The sequence below is a fragment of the Eupeodes corollae genome, chromosome 1, assembly GCF_945859685.1.
Source record: "Eupeodes corollae chromosome 1, idEupCoro1.1, whole genome shotgun sequence".
Taxonomy (NCBI): domain Eukaryota; kingdom Metazoa; phylum Arthropoda; class Insecta; order Diptera; family Syrphidae; genus Eupeodes; species Eupeodes corollae.
In genome coordinates this window covers 102,319,783-102,338,658 of record NC_079147.1, presented here as the reverse complement: position 1 = coordinate 102,338,658, position 18,876 = coordinate 102,319,783, and the positions used below count along the sequence as shown (strand labels likewise).

At 33.2% G+C, this 18,876-nt stretch overlaps 2 protein-coding genes across 2 annotated transcripts in view; one reads left to right on the top strand and one right to left on the bottom strand.

The window, feature by feature from the left end:
- Positions 1-3,233: 3,233 nt before the first annotated feature.
- Positions 3,234-18,876, top strand: part of LOC129941372 (epidermal retinol dehydrogenase 2) — a 34,355-nt gene continuing 18,712 nt past the window's right edge. Inside the window, exon 1 of the mRNA XM_056049996.1 lies at positions 3,234-3,770. Coding sequence (XP_055905971.1) covers positions 3,603-3,770 — 168 coding nt within the window. The 5' untranslated portion in view covers positions 3,234-3,602. The remainder of the gene's footprint in view (positions 3,771-18,876) is intronic.
- LOC129941373 (uncharacterized) lies at positions 16,478-17,416 on the bottom strand. Its single transcript, XM_056049997.1, has 2 exons — positions 16,731-17,416; positions 16,478-16,675 (listed from the first exon to the last, which is right to left on the bottom strand). Exons 1-2 carry the CDS (start codon positions 17,193-17,195, stop codon positions 16,523-16,525), a joined length of 618 nt encoding a protein of 205 aa, XP_055905972.1. The 5' UTR covers positions 17,196-17,416; the 3' UTR covers positions 16,478-16,522.

Here is an 18,876-nt window from a genome sequence, read left to right as displayed (position 1 = left end):
TAATCTCAATTTTTTGAAAAGCTATTAGAGTCGAAATTCAATTTTTACCAACTTTAAGTAATGTTTCTTAGGTTATTATTTTACCAGATGTTAAAAACGTTATTTTTAGTTGCGCAAAATGATTTTGGAGATAAAATCATTTTGTGCTCTCAAAATTTTCGAGGTGACACATTTTTTGTTCAGTTTTTTTTTTTTTTTAAACACTTCAAAAGCTTTGGACAACGAAAAAAAACGTCGTGAACGTACGGACGTACGAACGTACGTACACACGCACGCGCAGACATCTATCTAAAAATCTTTTATTTCGACTCTAGGGACCTGAAATTGACAAATCGGACCCATTACAATAACTTCTTATGGGAAGTTAAAAAATGCAATTTTTTTTTTCAAATCGCTGACATTTTGTGAAACGTTAAAATATTCAAAAACACTTTTGTTTAGAAATAATCAACGTTCTAAAAATTAAGTTAAAAATTTTGTATTGTTTTTTCAAGGTTCTGAGACATTGTGCCGTCCGACCGGCAGTAGTGCACTCAACGACGCGTCAAGAGCAAATTTTATTTAAAATATCATCCTTTTTAAAGTTTAAGAATTGACTAATCAAATAAAAATGTTTGTTCAAATATCATGTTTAGTTTTTTTGCAATCCATCCTTGAATAATAGCCCCGAAATTTTTGCACGAAGGTAGAATAGCAATAATCTATCAAAACTTTTTTTTATTGAAATTTAATATTTGGAATCGCTTGTTAACGCATAATAAAAAAGAGGCTGGGATGCGACCCACACTGATAACTTCCCATCCCGTCTGTCGATTTGTCTTGCTTAAATGTTTGTCTATATGTACTCGTATCAATTTTTACCAAATTTGCGAACTATTTTTTGTAGATTTTATTTTTTATGAAAAAACGGACTGTTGGATTTTTATATAAAAATCATTAAATATTGAAAACAATATTTTCTGTAAAATGAATAAGTTTAAAGCCAATATCTAAAATTTTTGAAAAGATATTTGAGTCGAAAATCAATTTTTACAAACATTTATACATTTTTTTTAGGTTTTATTTTTCGTAAAAAACTGTCAATTCGATTTTTCTCAAAATTTTACCGAAAAACAATATTTCTTATAAGATAAAATTAGTTTGAAGTCAATATTTCAAAGTTTTGAAAAGATATTTGAGTCGAAAATGAATTTTTACCAACTTTTATTAATTTTTTTTCGGTTTTTAATTTTTTGTAAAAAAACTGTCCATTCGATTTTATTCAAAATTTTACTGAATGTTAACAATAATATTTTTTGAAAGATAAAAGTAAATTAAAGCCTATATCTCAAAGTTTTGAAAGATATTTGAGTCGATATTCAATTTTTACCAACTTTTGTTATTTTTTTTTCGGTTTTTATTTTTTGTGAAAAAACTGTCAATTCGATTTTTTTCAAAATTTTATCGAATGTTAAAAACAATATTTGTTATAAGATAAAATAAGTTTTAGGCCTAAATTTCAAGTTTTTAAAAGATATTTGAATCGATATTCAATTTTTACCAACTTTGAGTAATGTTTTTTTTAGATTTTTATTTTTATAAAAAAAGCTGTCAATTCGATTTTTCTCAAAATTTTATAAGATTTCAAAAACATTGTTCTTCGTTGCTCAAAATTGTTTTGGAGATGAAATTATATTTTGGTCGTTAAATTTTGGAGGTGACAAATTTTTTTTTCAGTTTTTTTGATTTATAAAAAAAACCGTTAGATAGATTTTTTTCAAAAAATATATTTCTTTGAGATCACGTTACAATTTATTATATAAAATTTAATTCAAGTCTCTAGCGTTTTTGCTTCGTAAGATATTCAGGGTTAACCAAAATTTTCACCTTTTTTTAAAACTGCTATGGTAAAAAAACCACCCACGCAAATTTCTTGAGAGCCCTTTCTGCATCTTTCTGCATTATTATCTGTATAACAAAATTTATTTGGAGTCGATATCTCTTCTGATGGTTCTTGAGCTATGGACAACGAAAAAAAAGACGCGGACGTACGGACGTACGAACGTACGTACACACGCACGCACAGACATCTTTCTAAAAATCTTTTATTTCGACTCTATTGACCTTGAAATGTCAAAATTTTCAATTTGACAAATCGGACCCATTACAATAACTTCCTATGGGAAGTTAAAGATACTTTCTTTAATATCACATTGTTGTCTTACAAAGATTCAAATTTATCTGATCACTTTATTTAGTTAATTTCAAACTATGTGCTCGTGAATTAATGCGTTTACTTAGGTGCATGCGTACTTTTTTTTAAATGAGATATCATCTTCCATTTCTTTGTTATTTTATTTTCCCACTGCACTCTTCTTAAGATATTAATTTGTCTTCTGTTTACGAGTTTCACTGTTCCAGAACTCTTAACACGAAATTATCTTAGATACTTTATTCCTTATTTAACCTTTTTTTCAAAAAATGTAACCCCTTCGCTTTAATGTACGAAATTTCATAGAAGTAAAAGATATCTGACGCAATCTCTCATTTCACAGAGTTTAGCCAAGCCCATAATAAAACCGTTGAAATCATTTAATTGACATCAGTTCAAATGAATTCTTATAGTAGATCATCAAAAACACAATCTCTGCAGCCAACCCAACATCATTTCTATCTTTTATGATGAACTACACTACAAACAGAGTGCTTTCAATGTCAATAACCAAAATTCGTCAATAATAATAAAATTGATCACTTCACTACATTTTTTTCAATCTAACTCTATCAATTTAATTATCTCATTCAGAGAACAATATAAAGCTTGAACACTTCAAAAGCTCTCGAAAATGATAAATAATGTACGAATAGATACATAAGTGAGTTATTATCATGATGGGAACACATAACCTAGGTTCTTATGTGTATATACACTTTTTATCTTCGATTTAAAGATAATAAACAATATGACTTCGAGTCTCGAAAAGATACAAGGCTACAGCTACAGTACCTATACAGATGCTCACCCCTCTCACCTTTTAAAATCTTTTTTTTTCTTCAAGCTGGTTCCGTTGCGTGCTGGGAATTTGAATCTTTTTTGTTCACTTAGAAATTCTACCTCCATTCAAGCATTTTTTTTTCTTTATTTGCTTGTGAAACCTTCCATACCTTACGTCGCGTCGTCGGTCGTCTACTCGTCATCATTATCATCTTCATCGTCGTCGTCGTAAACGTCAACGTTCGTCGTCGTCGATGGAAACCAAACCAACTGGATGTGGCTACTCCCTAGTTTTTTTACTTGAAGCTAACCAAGCACAAGCAGCAGCAGCAGCAGCACCAGCAGCCGTAGTTTCGTTGGAAGTGCGCGTTTCCAAAGTAGTATCTAACATTCAACATCAACGTATCGATCAAGTCAGCAATTTTCTTCGATGATCGCAACCGCAGTTCAGTTGGTTTCCGTGTGTTTTGATGAACAAATCGCAAATTAAACACCTGTGTGAATTATAAAATAAATAAAAGTATCTCAAAGATACTTTTTTAATATATTTCGTTCGGGCTTTAGATACCGCGTATCTATAAGATATATAAATTATTTCAAAAAAAACAAAAACAAGATCAACAAAAATATGGTTGAAGCTGAAGCTAGTGAGAAACGCCAAAGATTGATCTTCAATTTAAAGATAATTGTGTGTCTGCTTCTGTTGCCACTTATTCTATTTGCCGTTGCATTAAAACATCTTTTGGATTACTTATTCGGATCAAAGGAAAAGGATGTTAAAGGAAAAGTTGTTTTGGTGAGTCGATCGGTTTTACTTGTTTTTTTTTTTCATTCCTGTTGGTATCAAGTTTGGTGAAGATCATTTTTATCTTGCAGTGCATACAAAATAAAAAACTGTTTTTTAAAACGTGTGCCAAACAATAATAATTTGTGTGTTTCATTGTTTATTCTAAAAGCATTTAAGTGTTTTATTGTGTAGAGCTTGTTTTGTTTAGTTTTGTGTGTTTTTTATTTTTCAAACAAATTATTTTTATATCAAGAAAGACGTTGGGGAATGCGTTTTTCTGATAACTTTCCGGTTTAAATAAGGTATGTGGGATTCACAAGTCAAGTCTTCCCACATACTAACGAGATAGACTAGACATAGGCTGCCTCACCCACTACGGTTAAGTTAGTTGAATTGAATGGATTCCCTTTGGGGTATTCAATGTCAACGTAGAACTTGAATTACCATTTATAGATACCTTGTATCTATATTGTTGACCATTTTTCAGTACATACATTGAGCCACATTCCAATGTTCTTTCACTGAGGTAACCTGAAGGTAATTGGGTCAGTAGTAGCAGTAGTTGACGATGTGCAGTAAATTTAGCTGTTTTCTCATTTTTCAAAGATTTTCCTTTCCCCCCTTTTTTAAATAAATATTTAGAATATTTTAATGTTGACTTTATAGACAGCTTGTCTTTTTGCGAATTATTAATATATTTTATAAACAGATGGTGGTTTTTGAAGGTGTGGTTGTACATCAATTTATTTAAATTATGACGTAGTTATTAATTTAATTAATGGCGGGTGGGGTTCAGTGTTCAATTATAACGACTTTATTTGTTTTTATTATGGAGTTTGGAAGCTTTGAATCTTTTCTGAATTGGTATAGGTTTTTAATATAAATCAAGTTCTGGTTTTAATTTAAAGCAACATTTCGGTAATTGAGAAGCCAAAAAAGTTGTATTCAGAATAAACTATTATTGGTCATTCAAAATAGAAGATGTTTTGTTTTTGTTAGTCATTCGGAATGGCACTAACGCCTCAACGAAATAAAAGATTCAGCTCTCCAATGAAGTATCTGCAAGAACTTGTCGATGTTAAGTCTCAATGCAATATTAAAGTGGTACCTAAATAGAAGCTAATTTATCAAAGTATCAAAGAAAATTACTCCACCTGAGCTGATTGTTCTATAGAAGTTAATCTACGTTAAATGGTATTAAACTTATTAAAATTCTCCTTTTTGAGGGTTATACCATTTTGAGGTATTAAAAGTAAACGTTAATAAAACGCATACAAAATATTTTTTGTCATGATATTTCTTTGAAGTTTGAACGTTGACATTTTGTGTGAAACACTCCATCGTTAATATGACCACCAGGCGAATTGCTGCAAGCATGTTATACCGTTTTTGACACATATTGGGTGGTATCTCAGCCATAACTTGACGAATGTAAGTTTCTAAGTGCTCAAGAGTTAAAGGTTTATCTGCATAAACACGGTCTTTCGCGTAGGCCCGCAAAAAAAAAGTCCAACGGTGTCAAATCGCATGATCTTGGTGGACAGTTGATATCACCATGACGAAAAATTACGCGACCAACAAGTGTCTTGTAATCAAGCTATATTCGCTCGAGTTGTGTGGCATGTGGCACCGTCTTGTCAAAACCACATATTCTCCAAGTCCCAAATCCTTCGATAGCAGGCAAAAAAAGTCGGTTATCATCTGACCATAAGGCTCCGAATTGATGGTAACAGTCGTTTCATCATTGTTTTCGAAGAAGTAAGGTCCAACCACACTACCTGACCAAAGAGCACTCCAAACGGTGACTTTTTGTGGACGTAATGGCCTCTCTTTAATTACTTCAAATACCATAATTGTGTTTATTTACATATTCACAGAGTGAGAAATGTGCTTCGTCGCTGAAAAAAATTTTGTTCGAAAAATAGCAGTCACCGCCTGTTGATCAGCTGGCTTCAGCTGTTTTGTGAGCTGGACTTTTGTATTGATATAGGTGTTAATCCAAATGCAAAATACAATTAACAATTTTTGTGAGTTGTGCGATAGTTAAGCGATCTTTTTTCGTAAATGTCAGACAAACAACTAAAAAAAATTGGTTTAGCAACTTAGTTTGACAAATGTCGAATTCCAACCCTTTACTTTTAAAAATACAAAATAAATAACCCGTTACAAACAATTCGGTCTTGATAATTTTTTTTCAAGTTCATAGAAAAATTTGTTAAATTTTTATTCTTATGCTCTTAATTGAAATTGAAATCAGAAGATATCAAAACTAGAAATGCAGAACTTTAAAATGCTATTTTTAGACTTTGAAACCTGCATTTTTCTTTGATTTTTGAAATATCGTTAAGAATTACAGATATTTCAGTGTAATAAACCAAATACTTTTGGCATTAAGCACTTGAAAATTATCTAGCCAGATTTTAATATTTAAAAATTGGTACAACTGAAAGACGACCTGTCAGAATAATAACTAAAAAAATACAAATAGAAGAGAGTTTTGTGAAAATAAAAAGTTAAAATAAACTTCAACAAAAAAAAACTAAAACTAATAAAATTTACGATTTTAAAGAAGAAATGGTAGCGAAACATCTGGAAATTGAGATTCTATAAAAAAAGTTCATTCATCACCAAACAATTTGACATAAACTAAAAGCTTCAAGAAAGGGGTTTGTTCATAGACTACTACATTAAAATGTGGTATTGAAGCGATCTTGAAGCTTGCTCAATTCTTTTTATACTTCAATCGAGTTGAAATGAGTTTGATTCGACTCGATTCCAGTGGGGGATGGAAGACGAGTCAAAATTTGTGAAGAAAAACCTGAGAGGAGGAGTTGGTTTTACAGATAATGCATTATGGTCTGTTTATTTGCATGTTTGTGTACAAAAAAATATAGTTTTGTTTTAATCAAATTGAAACAAAAATTGCACATTGAGTTGGTAGCATACTCTTATACGGTGCTGAACTATTCAGTTCTTCATTGTTTAACACGAATCGAACTATCTCACTTGCACTTCATAAGAAACATCGAATCACCATTTGCATTTTAGAAAGTGCTGTCAAACTTAATCATTTTTAAATCTTATTGTGCGGTGCAAAAACCAAAAAGATTTATTTAATCTAAACTGAGATAAACCTTTGGTGGAAACATAGCAAAACTTAATTATCTTTTTTATTGTTTTCTTTTGCAAAATAAGCCCATTTTCATTAACAAAACTAAATAATATCAACAGTAACAGATTGATTTTGTTCCCCATGGAAAACACATGATTCCAGAAGCACAACTACTCAACGAACACAGCCATCGATATACAAATGCAATATAAATCTGACCAACATTTGGGAACGAAATCACATAAGAGACTCGTATAAATGTCAAAAACCCATCCATAGTAAGATTCTACTTTAACTTTTATTACTAATGTATGTCCTTGAACCTATAAAGTCTGTGAGTGATCCCTAGCGGAACATAGATAGATTGGGAGGCGCAACAATCCATTGAGAACTAGGGCCTGTGTGCGAGTAATGGGGGGGAACCTAGAGTTTATATGTCGAATCCGAACAGCTAATTTGAGAAAGCAGTTTTTCATGACAAGAGTTACTCTAGCAGAATTTGTCAATTCCTTGCAAGAGGCACTACCCGTGGAAAAACTTTAGATGGCACAGGCAGGGATCCAACCCAAGACCTCTGGCATGACAGTCCAACGCACTAACCATCATTCCACGGGTACTACATGTCCCCAGCGGAACATAGAAAATCAAATACTTCTACCCGCTTTCGAGCGCGGTCCCTGTGTTTAAGCTCTCCCAGCTTTCCCAAACACGCTGATTCATCCTCGACTGTTCTCCTCAACGTATTCCTTTGCGCTTTCACCTTCTTATAATGATTACAATGGCTTTCCGAGCCGTTATACCATATAGGAACTATATAAAATATAAATTTGGATGTAATTAATGATTCGACATTTGAGCTGAACAGTCTTGGTTTTGACTTTAAGTTGAGGAAGGTGTCCCTCAAAATATTGGACAACATCCTGAACGTAAATTTAGGCCATAGAGAACTGAAACTAAAAGCTCTCTACTTTTTTTAAGGGTTGTTGAGCATTGTTTATAAAAGATTTTCAGTCGCAAGATTTCTGCTTCCTTGTTTTGATTTGTTGGAAATCTATTATCCTATGAAATATTTAGCTAGCATACATCGTCTGCGTGCACAGAGCATCATTGATCACCAATACCAGAACAGAATGGGTAACACTATGCAGCCTGCCTAACTCCACTTTGGACTTCAAACTCCTCTGAAAACCTATACCTCCAAGTAAGAGGTTGTAATTTGGACCGCTCATAAGTCATTTCTATAATAGAACTAAGTTCATCCAGGATACCCCTTCTCCTGGAAGCAAACCAGATAAACTCCCTGCTGACAATTCCAAAAGCCTTCCTAAAATCTATGAGTGGTGATCGATATGACGACCGTAAGGAGGATCCAGTGTGGAATCTTGCTTTTTTGGCGTGGAGTGTTGTTTCGATGTTTTCTCTTGACAAAATTCAATATTATGTTGACGACTGTTAGCAAAACGCAAATGTCTCTCTATTTTTCTTACTTCAGTAGTTCTTCTTTTTTTAGAAGCTTGAAAACACTTCGGGGAAACGATCAGATGCTGCTTTCAACAATTCTACGGGAATGCAATACAGCCCAACCGCTTTTTTGTTTCTCAGTGCTTTTATCGGGAGTTCGTTCCATCGCCCAACACATAATATGGTAATTGCACGTTGCTGTCAAATACATGGTAAAAAACCAAAGCAAAATGATCCTTCGCCAAATCCATCCATCTTCTAAGCTTAGGTTAGGTTAGGTTGGAGTGGCTGAGTCATTGACGCACGTAGACCTCAAGGGTCCATTGTGATACCACTAATGAGGTTACTTATGGGAGAGTAATGAACTTAAACAGTTAGAGAGACGTTTTGTGTCAATCGTTGCCAGTTCACTGGTGTTATCGAAGAAGGGATTACCGAGAAAGTTACTCCTTGTAATGGGGAGTTCTGGACATGTACATAGAAGGTGTTGGACCGTTTTCTCTTCCTCCTCGTCCATGCAGCTTCCACAAAAGTCATTTGTGTAGACCCCTAGCCTCAGAGCATGTCTTCCTATTAGCCAGTGTCCCGTTATTACTCCAATTGCAGAGCTTATACTTTGTCTGCTCAGTGATATCAAGCCTTTTGACCGCTTTAAGTCAATACTTGGCCATATTTGCTTGGTTGCTAAGCAGGTGGTACTCTGTGATCATCTAGCATTTGTTGTTTCTAGAGCATATTGCTTGAGAAGATATTTGCATGTAACAAGTGGTGTTCCTATGTTATGTTTTAGTCTAACATGAGGCAGAAGTATTCCGTTTTTGGATAGCTCATCGGCTTTGCAATTTCCCGGAATGTCTCTGTGGCCCGGCACCCAAATGAGGTGAATGTTAAATTGTTACGTCAACTCATTCAGAGATGATCGACAAATGGTGTACTGTTTGAGAGTTTGTGGAGACAGGCGCGAGAGATTTAAGAGCGGCTTTGCTGTCTGAGAAGATTCGTATATCCTTACAAGATATAACGTTTTCTTTGAGCCATGATAGTGCTTCTTTAATCGCCATTACTTCTGCCTGGAATACACTACATTGATTGGGAAGTCTATAGGATAGACTGAGATTCAGTTGTTCCGAATAGATACCACTTCCAACTCCGTGATCGGTCTCTGAACCGTCGGTATAGAAGTGTATCGCATCGTCTTCCAGGGGTCTCTCGTCTTCCCAGGAGGATCTTGAAGGGATGGTATAGTCTAAGCGTTCTGGGATAGATCTGAAACTTTCTAGAATAGTAGTATGTCCAGTATTGTTACTGGTCCATTGAGAGGTGGCTCTAAGCCTTACACATGAGTTGGCAGCCACCTTTTTGGAGAAGATGTCAAGTGGTGTTAGGTTTAAAAGCACTTCCAGTGCTGCGGTTGTTGTTGAGCGAAGTGCTCCTGTGATGCACATACCTGCTGACCGCTGGACTTTGATGAGCTTATTTAGATTTACCATCTTGTCCAGTGCGGTCCATAAATGAGACAGCTCGATAAATGAGTATCGGTCTGATTACCGAAGTGTATAGCCAGTGGGTTATTTTTGGGGAGAAGCCCCATTTTGATCCTATGGCCTTTTTACAAGTAAAAAGCGCTAAAGTAGCCTTTTTTACTCTTTCATCAATATTTGCCTTCCAATTTAGTTTTTTGTCTAAAATGAGGCCCAAATATTTAGCTTGGTCAGAAAAGCCTAATGGTATTATTCTAATCTTGGGTGGGCTAATCTGAGGAATTTTATATCTTCTCGAAAAGAGTATTAATTCTGTTTTGTGTGGGTTGACGTCCAATCCACATTGCTTAGCCTATTTAGTTAGCCTGTTTAGGGCATTTTGTAAGAGTCCGAGAGAACTTGGGGGTGCTTCCCAGATACGGATATTGCAACGTCGTCAGCATAGGCAATCACTTTCAAACCCTCTGCTTCCAATGATGTAAGTAGGTCGGTTACTACCATGTTCTATAAAAGAGGCGAAAGGACTCCACCTTGGGGAGTGCCTTGATTCACCGATCTGGTGGTAGTAAAACTTCTCATGTTAGAAATTATTGTCCTGCTTTTGAGCATGAGACTTATAAGATCTATGAGTGATTTCTCTAATTTCAGCTTATCCATTGCTGTTGTGATCGCCTGGTAATTGACGTTGTTGAAAGCTTCTTCAATATCTAGGAACGCTACTAAGTTATATTCTTTGTATTCGAGGGAATGTTTAATAATACGTACCAGCGAGTGAAGTGCTGATTCTACTGATTTTCCCTTAGAGTAAGCATGTTGAGCTGTGGAAATGAGACATGGTTTTAAATTATGTCTGATGTAAATTTCAATCAATCTTTCCAAGGTTTTAAGAAGGAAGGATGATAGGCTGATTGGTCGTAGATCTTTAGGGTTAACGTGTGAGGGTTTCCCTGCTTTAGGAATGAAGACTACTTTTGCCATTCTCCAGGCTTTGGGAATATATCTTAACCTTAAACAGTTTGTCAGAATGATTTCCAATGGTGGAATGATCATGTCTGAGCATTTTTGTAGTTCGGCCGGAATGATTCGGTCTGGTCCTAGAGATTTATATGGATCAAAGCTGTCTATGGCCCACTGCAGTTTTTCCCGCGTTATTAGATCAACTAAATCGCTTCTGGAAGCTAGAGACTCTGATGTTAAGTCGTTGAGTAGGTTAGAGCTACCTGGAAAGTGGGTGTCTAATAACAGATTAAGAGATTCTTCATCTGTGATAGTCCACATGCCTGCTTCTGTCTTTAAAGCACTGGGTATTTTTGGACTTTTTGAGAGAATTTTCCTGAGTCTTGAGGATTCTGAAGTATTTTCTATTTTAAAACAAAAGTTTCTCCAAGAAGACCTCTTACTCTTCCTTAATTCTTTTTTATATTGTATATATTATATTAAAAGCTTGTTTTTATCAGAGATCAACAGGAACCACCTTTATCTTTCATCGGGTGTTGTTATGAACATTGACCAAGAGTGAGCTTTTTGGTTTTCTTATAGAATGTTCTGCTGTTACATTTCTTGAGCCAAATTGTTGGTATAATTGCGCTTATCATTTCTTAGGCTACATTGAATCTCTTTCATTTTCATGCAGTATGGGAATATTAGCAAGATTCTTTCTTCTATGAGCTTCGTAAAATTCAAATTGTTTTAACGTAAGTTTAAAATCGAAACTATTCTTTGTTTTACTTTCTCTTTCATTTGATTTATTTGTGGAAAATACAAATTTATCAATGTACCATTTAAGTGGAGAATTTATACTTAAATAACAATTTTTAGTCTACACCAAACTGTTTTTTTAAAAGATTACCAATTTTTCTCCTTAATTTAAAGAAACCCAATCGTCTGTATAGTTGTTCAATGAAACAAAAACATAGAAATAAGGATTTAAGAAAATTAACACTAAAAGCTTGAATATAATTTACAGATTTATCATATCATCATCAATCAAATGTTTTTAGCGGAATTTCGAAAAAAAAACAGAATAAAAACAGAAATAAATATTTCTCTATCATCATTCATAGCTTAGCTATCAATATCAATATGGCTCGCATTCAATTAATTAATTAGCACATTATTATTAATGAACCAAAAATAAATCAAGAAGGATATTATTTTATAAGCGTGACCTGATTAGAATATTAATTAGTATATATCAAGTTGTATGTATAGTTTCAACAATGAAATATAAATTATTGAAAAAATAAACAAAGTTTTTCTATGCAGTTACGATTACATTTTTTTAAATAATTATTTTAATTGAAAATTTTAAATTCAAATGAAGTGCATACACAACAAGTGTTCAGAAATAAAATGATACATTTCATTTCAAAGTATTAAACATCATAATAAACACAAAAACATCAACATTTTCAATCACAATAAAATGAATGCATTGATTTTGTTTGTTTATTTTTACTTAAAAACATAAACATTTTGAAATGTTTACACGCAAACAAACAAGTGGTATAAATTATTTTAATTTTCATTAGTTGTTGTAATAAAATTGTAAAAAAAAACTGAAATAAATATTTTAGAATTAACTTAAGGGGGTCGTCTACCTTTGCGCTCAAATTTCGGGCCTATTATTCAAGGATGGATTGCAAAAAAAACTAAACATGATATTTGAACAAAATTTGTTTTATATGATTAGTGAATTCATGAACTTTAAGGAATAACAAAAAAAGGATGTTTTTAACTTCCCATAGGAAGTTATTGTTATGGGTCCGATTTGTCAAATTGAAAATTTTGACATTTCTCGACGTTTCAATGTCCCTAGAGTCGAAATATAAGATTTTTAGAAAGATGTCTGTGCGTTCGTGTGTACGTATGTATGTACGTTCGTACGTCCGTACGTTCGCGACGTTTTTGTTCGTCTTCCATAGCTGAAGGACCAGAAGAGATATCGGTTTCAAATAAATGTTGTTATAAAGATAATAAAACATAAAGATGCAGAAAGGGCTCTCAAGAAAATTGCGTGGGTGGTTTTTTTTACCACAGCAGTTTGAAAAAAAGGTGAAAAATTTTGGTTAACCCTTAATATCTTATGAACTTAAATTAAATTGTATATAATATATTGTAACGTGATATCAAAGAAGTATATTTTTTGAAAAAAATCTATTAAATGTTTTTTTTTATAAATCAAAAAAAAAACTGAAGAAAAAAAATGTGTCACCTCCAAAATTTTACGACTAAAATATAATTTCATCTCCAAAAAACAATGTTGTGCAAAGAAGAATAATGGTTTCGACATCTGATACAATTTTGAGAAAAATCGAATTGAAAGTTTTTTCATAAAAAATAAAAATCTAAAAAAACATTACTCAAAGTTGGGAAAAATTGAATATCGGTTCAAATAACTTTTCAAAAACTTGAAATTTAGGCTTCAAACTTATTTTATCTTATAGGAAATATTGTTTTCAACATTCTGCAAAATGTTGAGAAAAATCGAATTGACAGTTTTTTTACAAAAAAAAAAAACCTAAAAAAAAAAATTAACAAAAGTTGGTAAAAATTGATTTTCGACTCAAATATCTTTTGAGAACTTTGAGATATTGGCCTTAATTTACTTTCATCTTTCAAAAAATTTTGTTGGGAACATTCAGTAAAATTTGGAAAAAAATCGAATTGACAGTTTTTGTACAAAAAATTAAAAACCGAAAAAAAATTTACAAAAGTTGGTAAAAAATGATTTTCGACTCAAATATCTTTTCAAAAATTTGAGATAATAGCTTCTAACTAGTTTTTACTTATAAGAAATATTGTTTTCAACATTAAGAAAAATTTTGAGAAAAATCGAACAGACAGTTTTCAAACATAAAAAAAACCTAAAAAAAATTAAAAAAAGTTGGTAAAAATTGATTTTCGACTCAAATATATTTTCAAAACTTTGAGATATTGGCTGTAATTTACTTTTTTCTTTCAAAAAATATTGTTGTCAACATTCAGTAAAATTTTGAAAAAAATCGAATCGACAGTTTTTTTTACAAAAATTAAAACTCTAAAAAAAAATTATACTTAAACATATTAAAAATTTACTTTCAACTCAAATAGCTTTTCAAAAAGTAAGAATATTGGCTTCAAACTTATTTTATTTCACAGAAAATATTGTTTTCCATAGTGCCTGGTTACACAAGCGCAAAAAAGAATTAATTCAAGAAAGAGAACGGATGATTTTTAGGAAGAAGGAAAGGGATGGAAAAAAATGCCAAGTTTCGTCTTTTTCCTCATTTTCAGATATGAGTTTTGCGTTAAAAATCATGTTTCTTTCTCAAAACGATCTCCTTTTGACATACATTTTCATTTCTATTTGCTGTCGAAGTAAACAACAAATTTGCTTTTGTTTTGCTAGTGCTGTTTTCATTTCTTTTTTTTAAATTCAAAAAACAATTATTTTAAGGCAATGGCTAGTTGGACTCGAGTTCAAACGCTTAAATTATTAGAAGTGCTACAAGACTATCCAAATTTATTTCAAATTTGTCACGCTGACTATAAAAACCGGGTTAAAAAGTCACAAAGTTTAAACGAAATCGCGGAGAAAACAAAATGTTGTCGGCCGGAGACGTCTGTGAAAGATGTTATTCTTAAGCTTAGAACGCTTAAAACGCAATATTTAAAAGAAAAAAATAACATTATCCGTTCAAAAAGAAGTGGTGTGGGTGCAAATGAAGTGTATGTGCCTATATTGTGGTGCTACGATAGGCTCAATTTCTGGGATAACACCGGTGATGAGGTTGTTGGAGAGTCGAATATTTCATTTTTGTCGGTAAGTCAAATTAGAATTGTAAATTAAATAAATATTTTATGTTAATGAACATTTATGTTTGTAGGAGCATTTTGATCCCACATCATCGGAAATCATTGCTGAGCCAGAGGTACACAGCTTACCAAAGACATCCAGATCCTTACATACAACAGTTCCGGTAGGTTAAGAGTATATGTATTTATTTCCCGAATGAGTGTTTAAACTATTATTAAGGCACTAAAATATAGCGTGATGTCTTGTGAGGTCAGCCTTCTCTAGTAGTCAGCCATCTCTTCATTAAAATCGGCATAGTAGTAGTGATACCGTAGAAGGATTATCAATACAAGATCCACATCATACAGGTGGAAATAAATAGATTTTCAATTTGCAGATCAATACGCGATATATGTATGTATGTAAGAGGATTGGTGTGTCCAGAAATGACAGAGCGTTGTTGTCTAGATTTTGAAGAGAGCAAGAAAGGTGACATCGGAACAGTACTTAAAGTGGATACAGTCTGTCGCGCACATATTCGTACTCGGGGAGTCAAGAGCTTTCATTTTATATACATATACATATTTTAAGTGGTTTCATAAAATTTGGGAGAGTTTTAATACATATGTACATACATCTACAATCATACTATCATATTCCAATTAACTACAAAAATGCTTTTGTTTTTTTTTTTTTCAATAGAAACGGAAAGGTAGTGTATCAAACATGGAACTCAAAGCGCTACAGGCGCTTTCAGCGGCTGATAAAATAGCTAATGCGATAACAAACAAACCATCCTCAGTTCTTCGGCATTTCTTAGGCAATTTAGAAGAGGAAATGATAGTTGTAAAGGATGAAGATCTGATGCGGGAGATGAAGTGGAAGATATATGACATCGTTAAACAATTCCAAATCAAACAACGTAATGTCGGCGTACCACCGTCAAGATCTTCAACTCCATCAAGATTTACCAATTATTCCAGAGTAAGGTTGTTGTCTGAAGTAACCGATGAAGAAAATTCCAATTCTACAAGTTCATCAAACAGAAACATAATTGAAAGTGCAATGGAAGATGTTTTTGATGACGAAGATTTTTTATAAATAATTAAGTCTTTTTTGTGTTTCGTTTTTTGTTTTTTTAATTTTTATTTTTGTTTAGTTTTAAAAAAATGAAGTCTATGCAATATTATTTTATTAATAAATGAATGAAATAGTTTAATAACATAATATCTTAATACTTTTAATTTTATTGAAAACTTATATATAAAGATCCTGCCATGGAAGTTGGCCTTCTTCGGTAAAATATTTCGCACATTCGTCTCTTATGTCCGAAGCAACTTGCGTAGGTCTCCTCTGGTCACTTATTTCGTTATCTTCCGTAAGTGTGTATCCCCTTGGTGGGCGTTGTGGAACTTCGTAGCTTCCACAATTTTCTATTAAGAAATTATGAAGAACACAGCAAGCTTGAACTACAAGCTTAACTTTTTCTGGGCGCAAGTGTATGGTTGTCTGAAGAACCCTAAATCTGTTCGCCAACATTCCAAAGCTATGCTCAATGCATTGTCTCGCATGGCTTAGCCGAAAATTGAAAGTTTTTTTTTGTTTTTCCGTTGATGTATATGAATACGGCTTTAAAATATGCTTTTGCAGAGGAAAAGCGTCGTCTCCAATTATACTATATGGCAATTTTCTTTCGCGTCCGATAACTGCATCTGGTGGAAAATATCGGCTCGGGTTGCTTAAAATAGTGCAAAGATCACTTCGGTTGAGTACTCCTCCATCACTTAACCTTCCATTACAACCTACGTCAATAAATGTGAATTTATATCTCGCATCACACATTGCCAGTAAGATAATACTATTGAACCCTGTATATTAAAAAAAACTGTGGTAGGTATTGTTCATTGCTCATATTTTGTTTTTTTTTTTTTTAACCTTTATAGTTATAATATAGAGCACCATCCGTCTTGGAAGCTCTAAAACCAATGTGCTTGCCGTCCATGGCACCTAAACACAATGGAAAACTCCATCGACGTGAATAACCTTCAGCCACATCCTCCCACTCCATAAAGCTCCTCGGAAACTAAAAGCAAAAATGCATAAATTCAAAGTAAAATCATCGTTATCGCATAACAAACTTTTAAATATCTTCCTTTTAAAGATGAATAAATGGCAGAGCAACATCTTGGTATAAATTTGCTAATGAACGAGTGCGATAGCCGGGTTTGAAAGTCCAAGCTCCTGTAAGATTCCCCAGTAGCAAGAAAACGTAGTAACATGGCCAAACTTTCTCGAGGATCAATCGGATCTCTCATTTGAGTCGTCTCTTTGAGAATCAAGGGTTCCACAAGTTTTAAAATTTCATTGAAACATTCTTCGTCCATTCTTAAATAACGACGATAACTATCTTTGTCATTCAGACGAAGTTCATCATACAAGAACTTAAATGAGCTATTTTCAATCCTTTTCAGTCTCCATGTCTTAACCCATTCCCTTTTTTTAGAATTTGATGTTTCTTGCTTTTCTTTTGCAGCCGCATATAATGACAAAGCAGCTGCAACACACTTCATATATCCTGCTGCTGCCAACAAATCTTCCTCCATTATGTATGTTTTACTAAAAAAATTATCACTACACCGTAATCCAAATAAGCTCTAGCAAACAAAAACAATAATAATAACTTATAATAGTTTATTCGAAAAGAAAGTACCTGACGCTGAGTATAGTTTTTGTATTTTAATTTCCGACTGTTCCTGTATTGTCAAATTTTCTTGCATGCCCACTTAATTTTTTTTTCTGTGTGTATACACAAAAGCAATTCTTTTTTGCGCTCGTGTAACCAGGCACATATTCAATAATTTTTATATAAAAATCCAACTGTCCGTTTTTTTTCATTAAAAATAAAATCTACAAAAAATAGTACGCAAACTTGGTAAAAATTGATACCAGTACATACAGACAAACTTTTAAGCAAGACAAATCGACAGACGGGATGGGAAGTTATCAGTGTGGGTCGCATCCCAGCCTCTTTTTTTTTTTAAATAAAATTTGCACTTGATGCTTCGTTGAATGCACTACTGCCGGTGCGACGGAGTAGAACGGCTGGCACGATATCTCAGCTTCGGAACCTTGAAACAACAAAACAGATTTGTATCTAAGTTTTTAGAACGTTGATTATGTTTAGACACAAGCTTTTAAGTATTCAAAGTTTTTTGAATAAGTAACGCTTTACAGATTTAGGATATTTTTATTAGATTCGTCAAAATCGTGCTAACAGTTTTGAAAAACCCTATACTTTTGGGAAAACGCATTTAAGGATAAATGTTAAAATTAAACACGATTAGCAGAATTTACAATTCACGCATACACAATAACAAAGCACTATCCATAGACCGATTCCCAGGAACGGATTTAGAGGTGCAGAGGCCTCGGGGCAATAAAGGAGCGGAGCCCCCCTTGCCAACAATTATTTTTAAAATAAAGGAAACCAATTTTTTCACTCGAGTTTTTCAATAAATAATTTATTGTAGATTCTTGAACGAACACATATAATTATAGACGGAAAAAAAATTATATGAAATTAAATTTTAGGGTTAACGAACGAAACCTTTCGCGCTTTTTTAGCCGAAAAATCGTTAATGATTTCTTTGAAATCCTCATAGTAAATCGCTTTCAATGCTCAGGAGAAAAACCTTCGATAGACGGTTTTGTCCCATAGCGGTTCGAAGCCTATTTTTATAATTTTTTTGAAAATGAGCGCTCTCCTCTCCAGTGCAATTTGTTACCATCAAAACCAAATACATTCTCAATGCAATTTTGAGGTTTGGTAATGTAGCTTTGAAATTTTGATTTTCCAGAATTATGTAGTAAAACAGTTCCGGCGATTAATCTGTTCCACAGTCCTTTTCTATTTTCTATGAGTCAATCAAAGACACCAATTGAACTAACCCATTACCAAGACTAGGCTCTAAATCATCCGGTTACACTTTCACCAATGCCTCTGCTGCAGCGTGCAAATTTTCAGCATTCATCTTCTCGATGTGATTCAGGGATCCATTTATCGAACGAACAGCTTCATAGGCATACAAACTTTCAATAAGAGAAACGGATAGCTGGTCGGTCACAGATCTGCTTCTTGTGCTTTCCCGTAATCGAGCGGATTCAACCTCACATTTCTCCTTCTGGTGCGGGTGCGTGATTGTACATATTTATCAGTATGGGATATTTTTTTGGCTGCTTCCTCGTATTTATCGAAATCATTTTGTTTGGATTCCACGAATGATT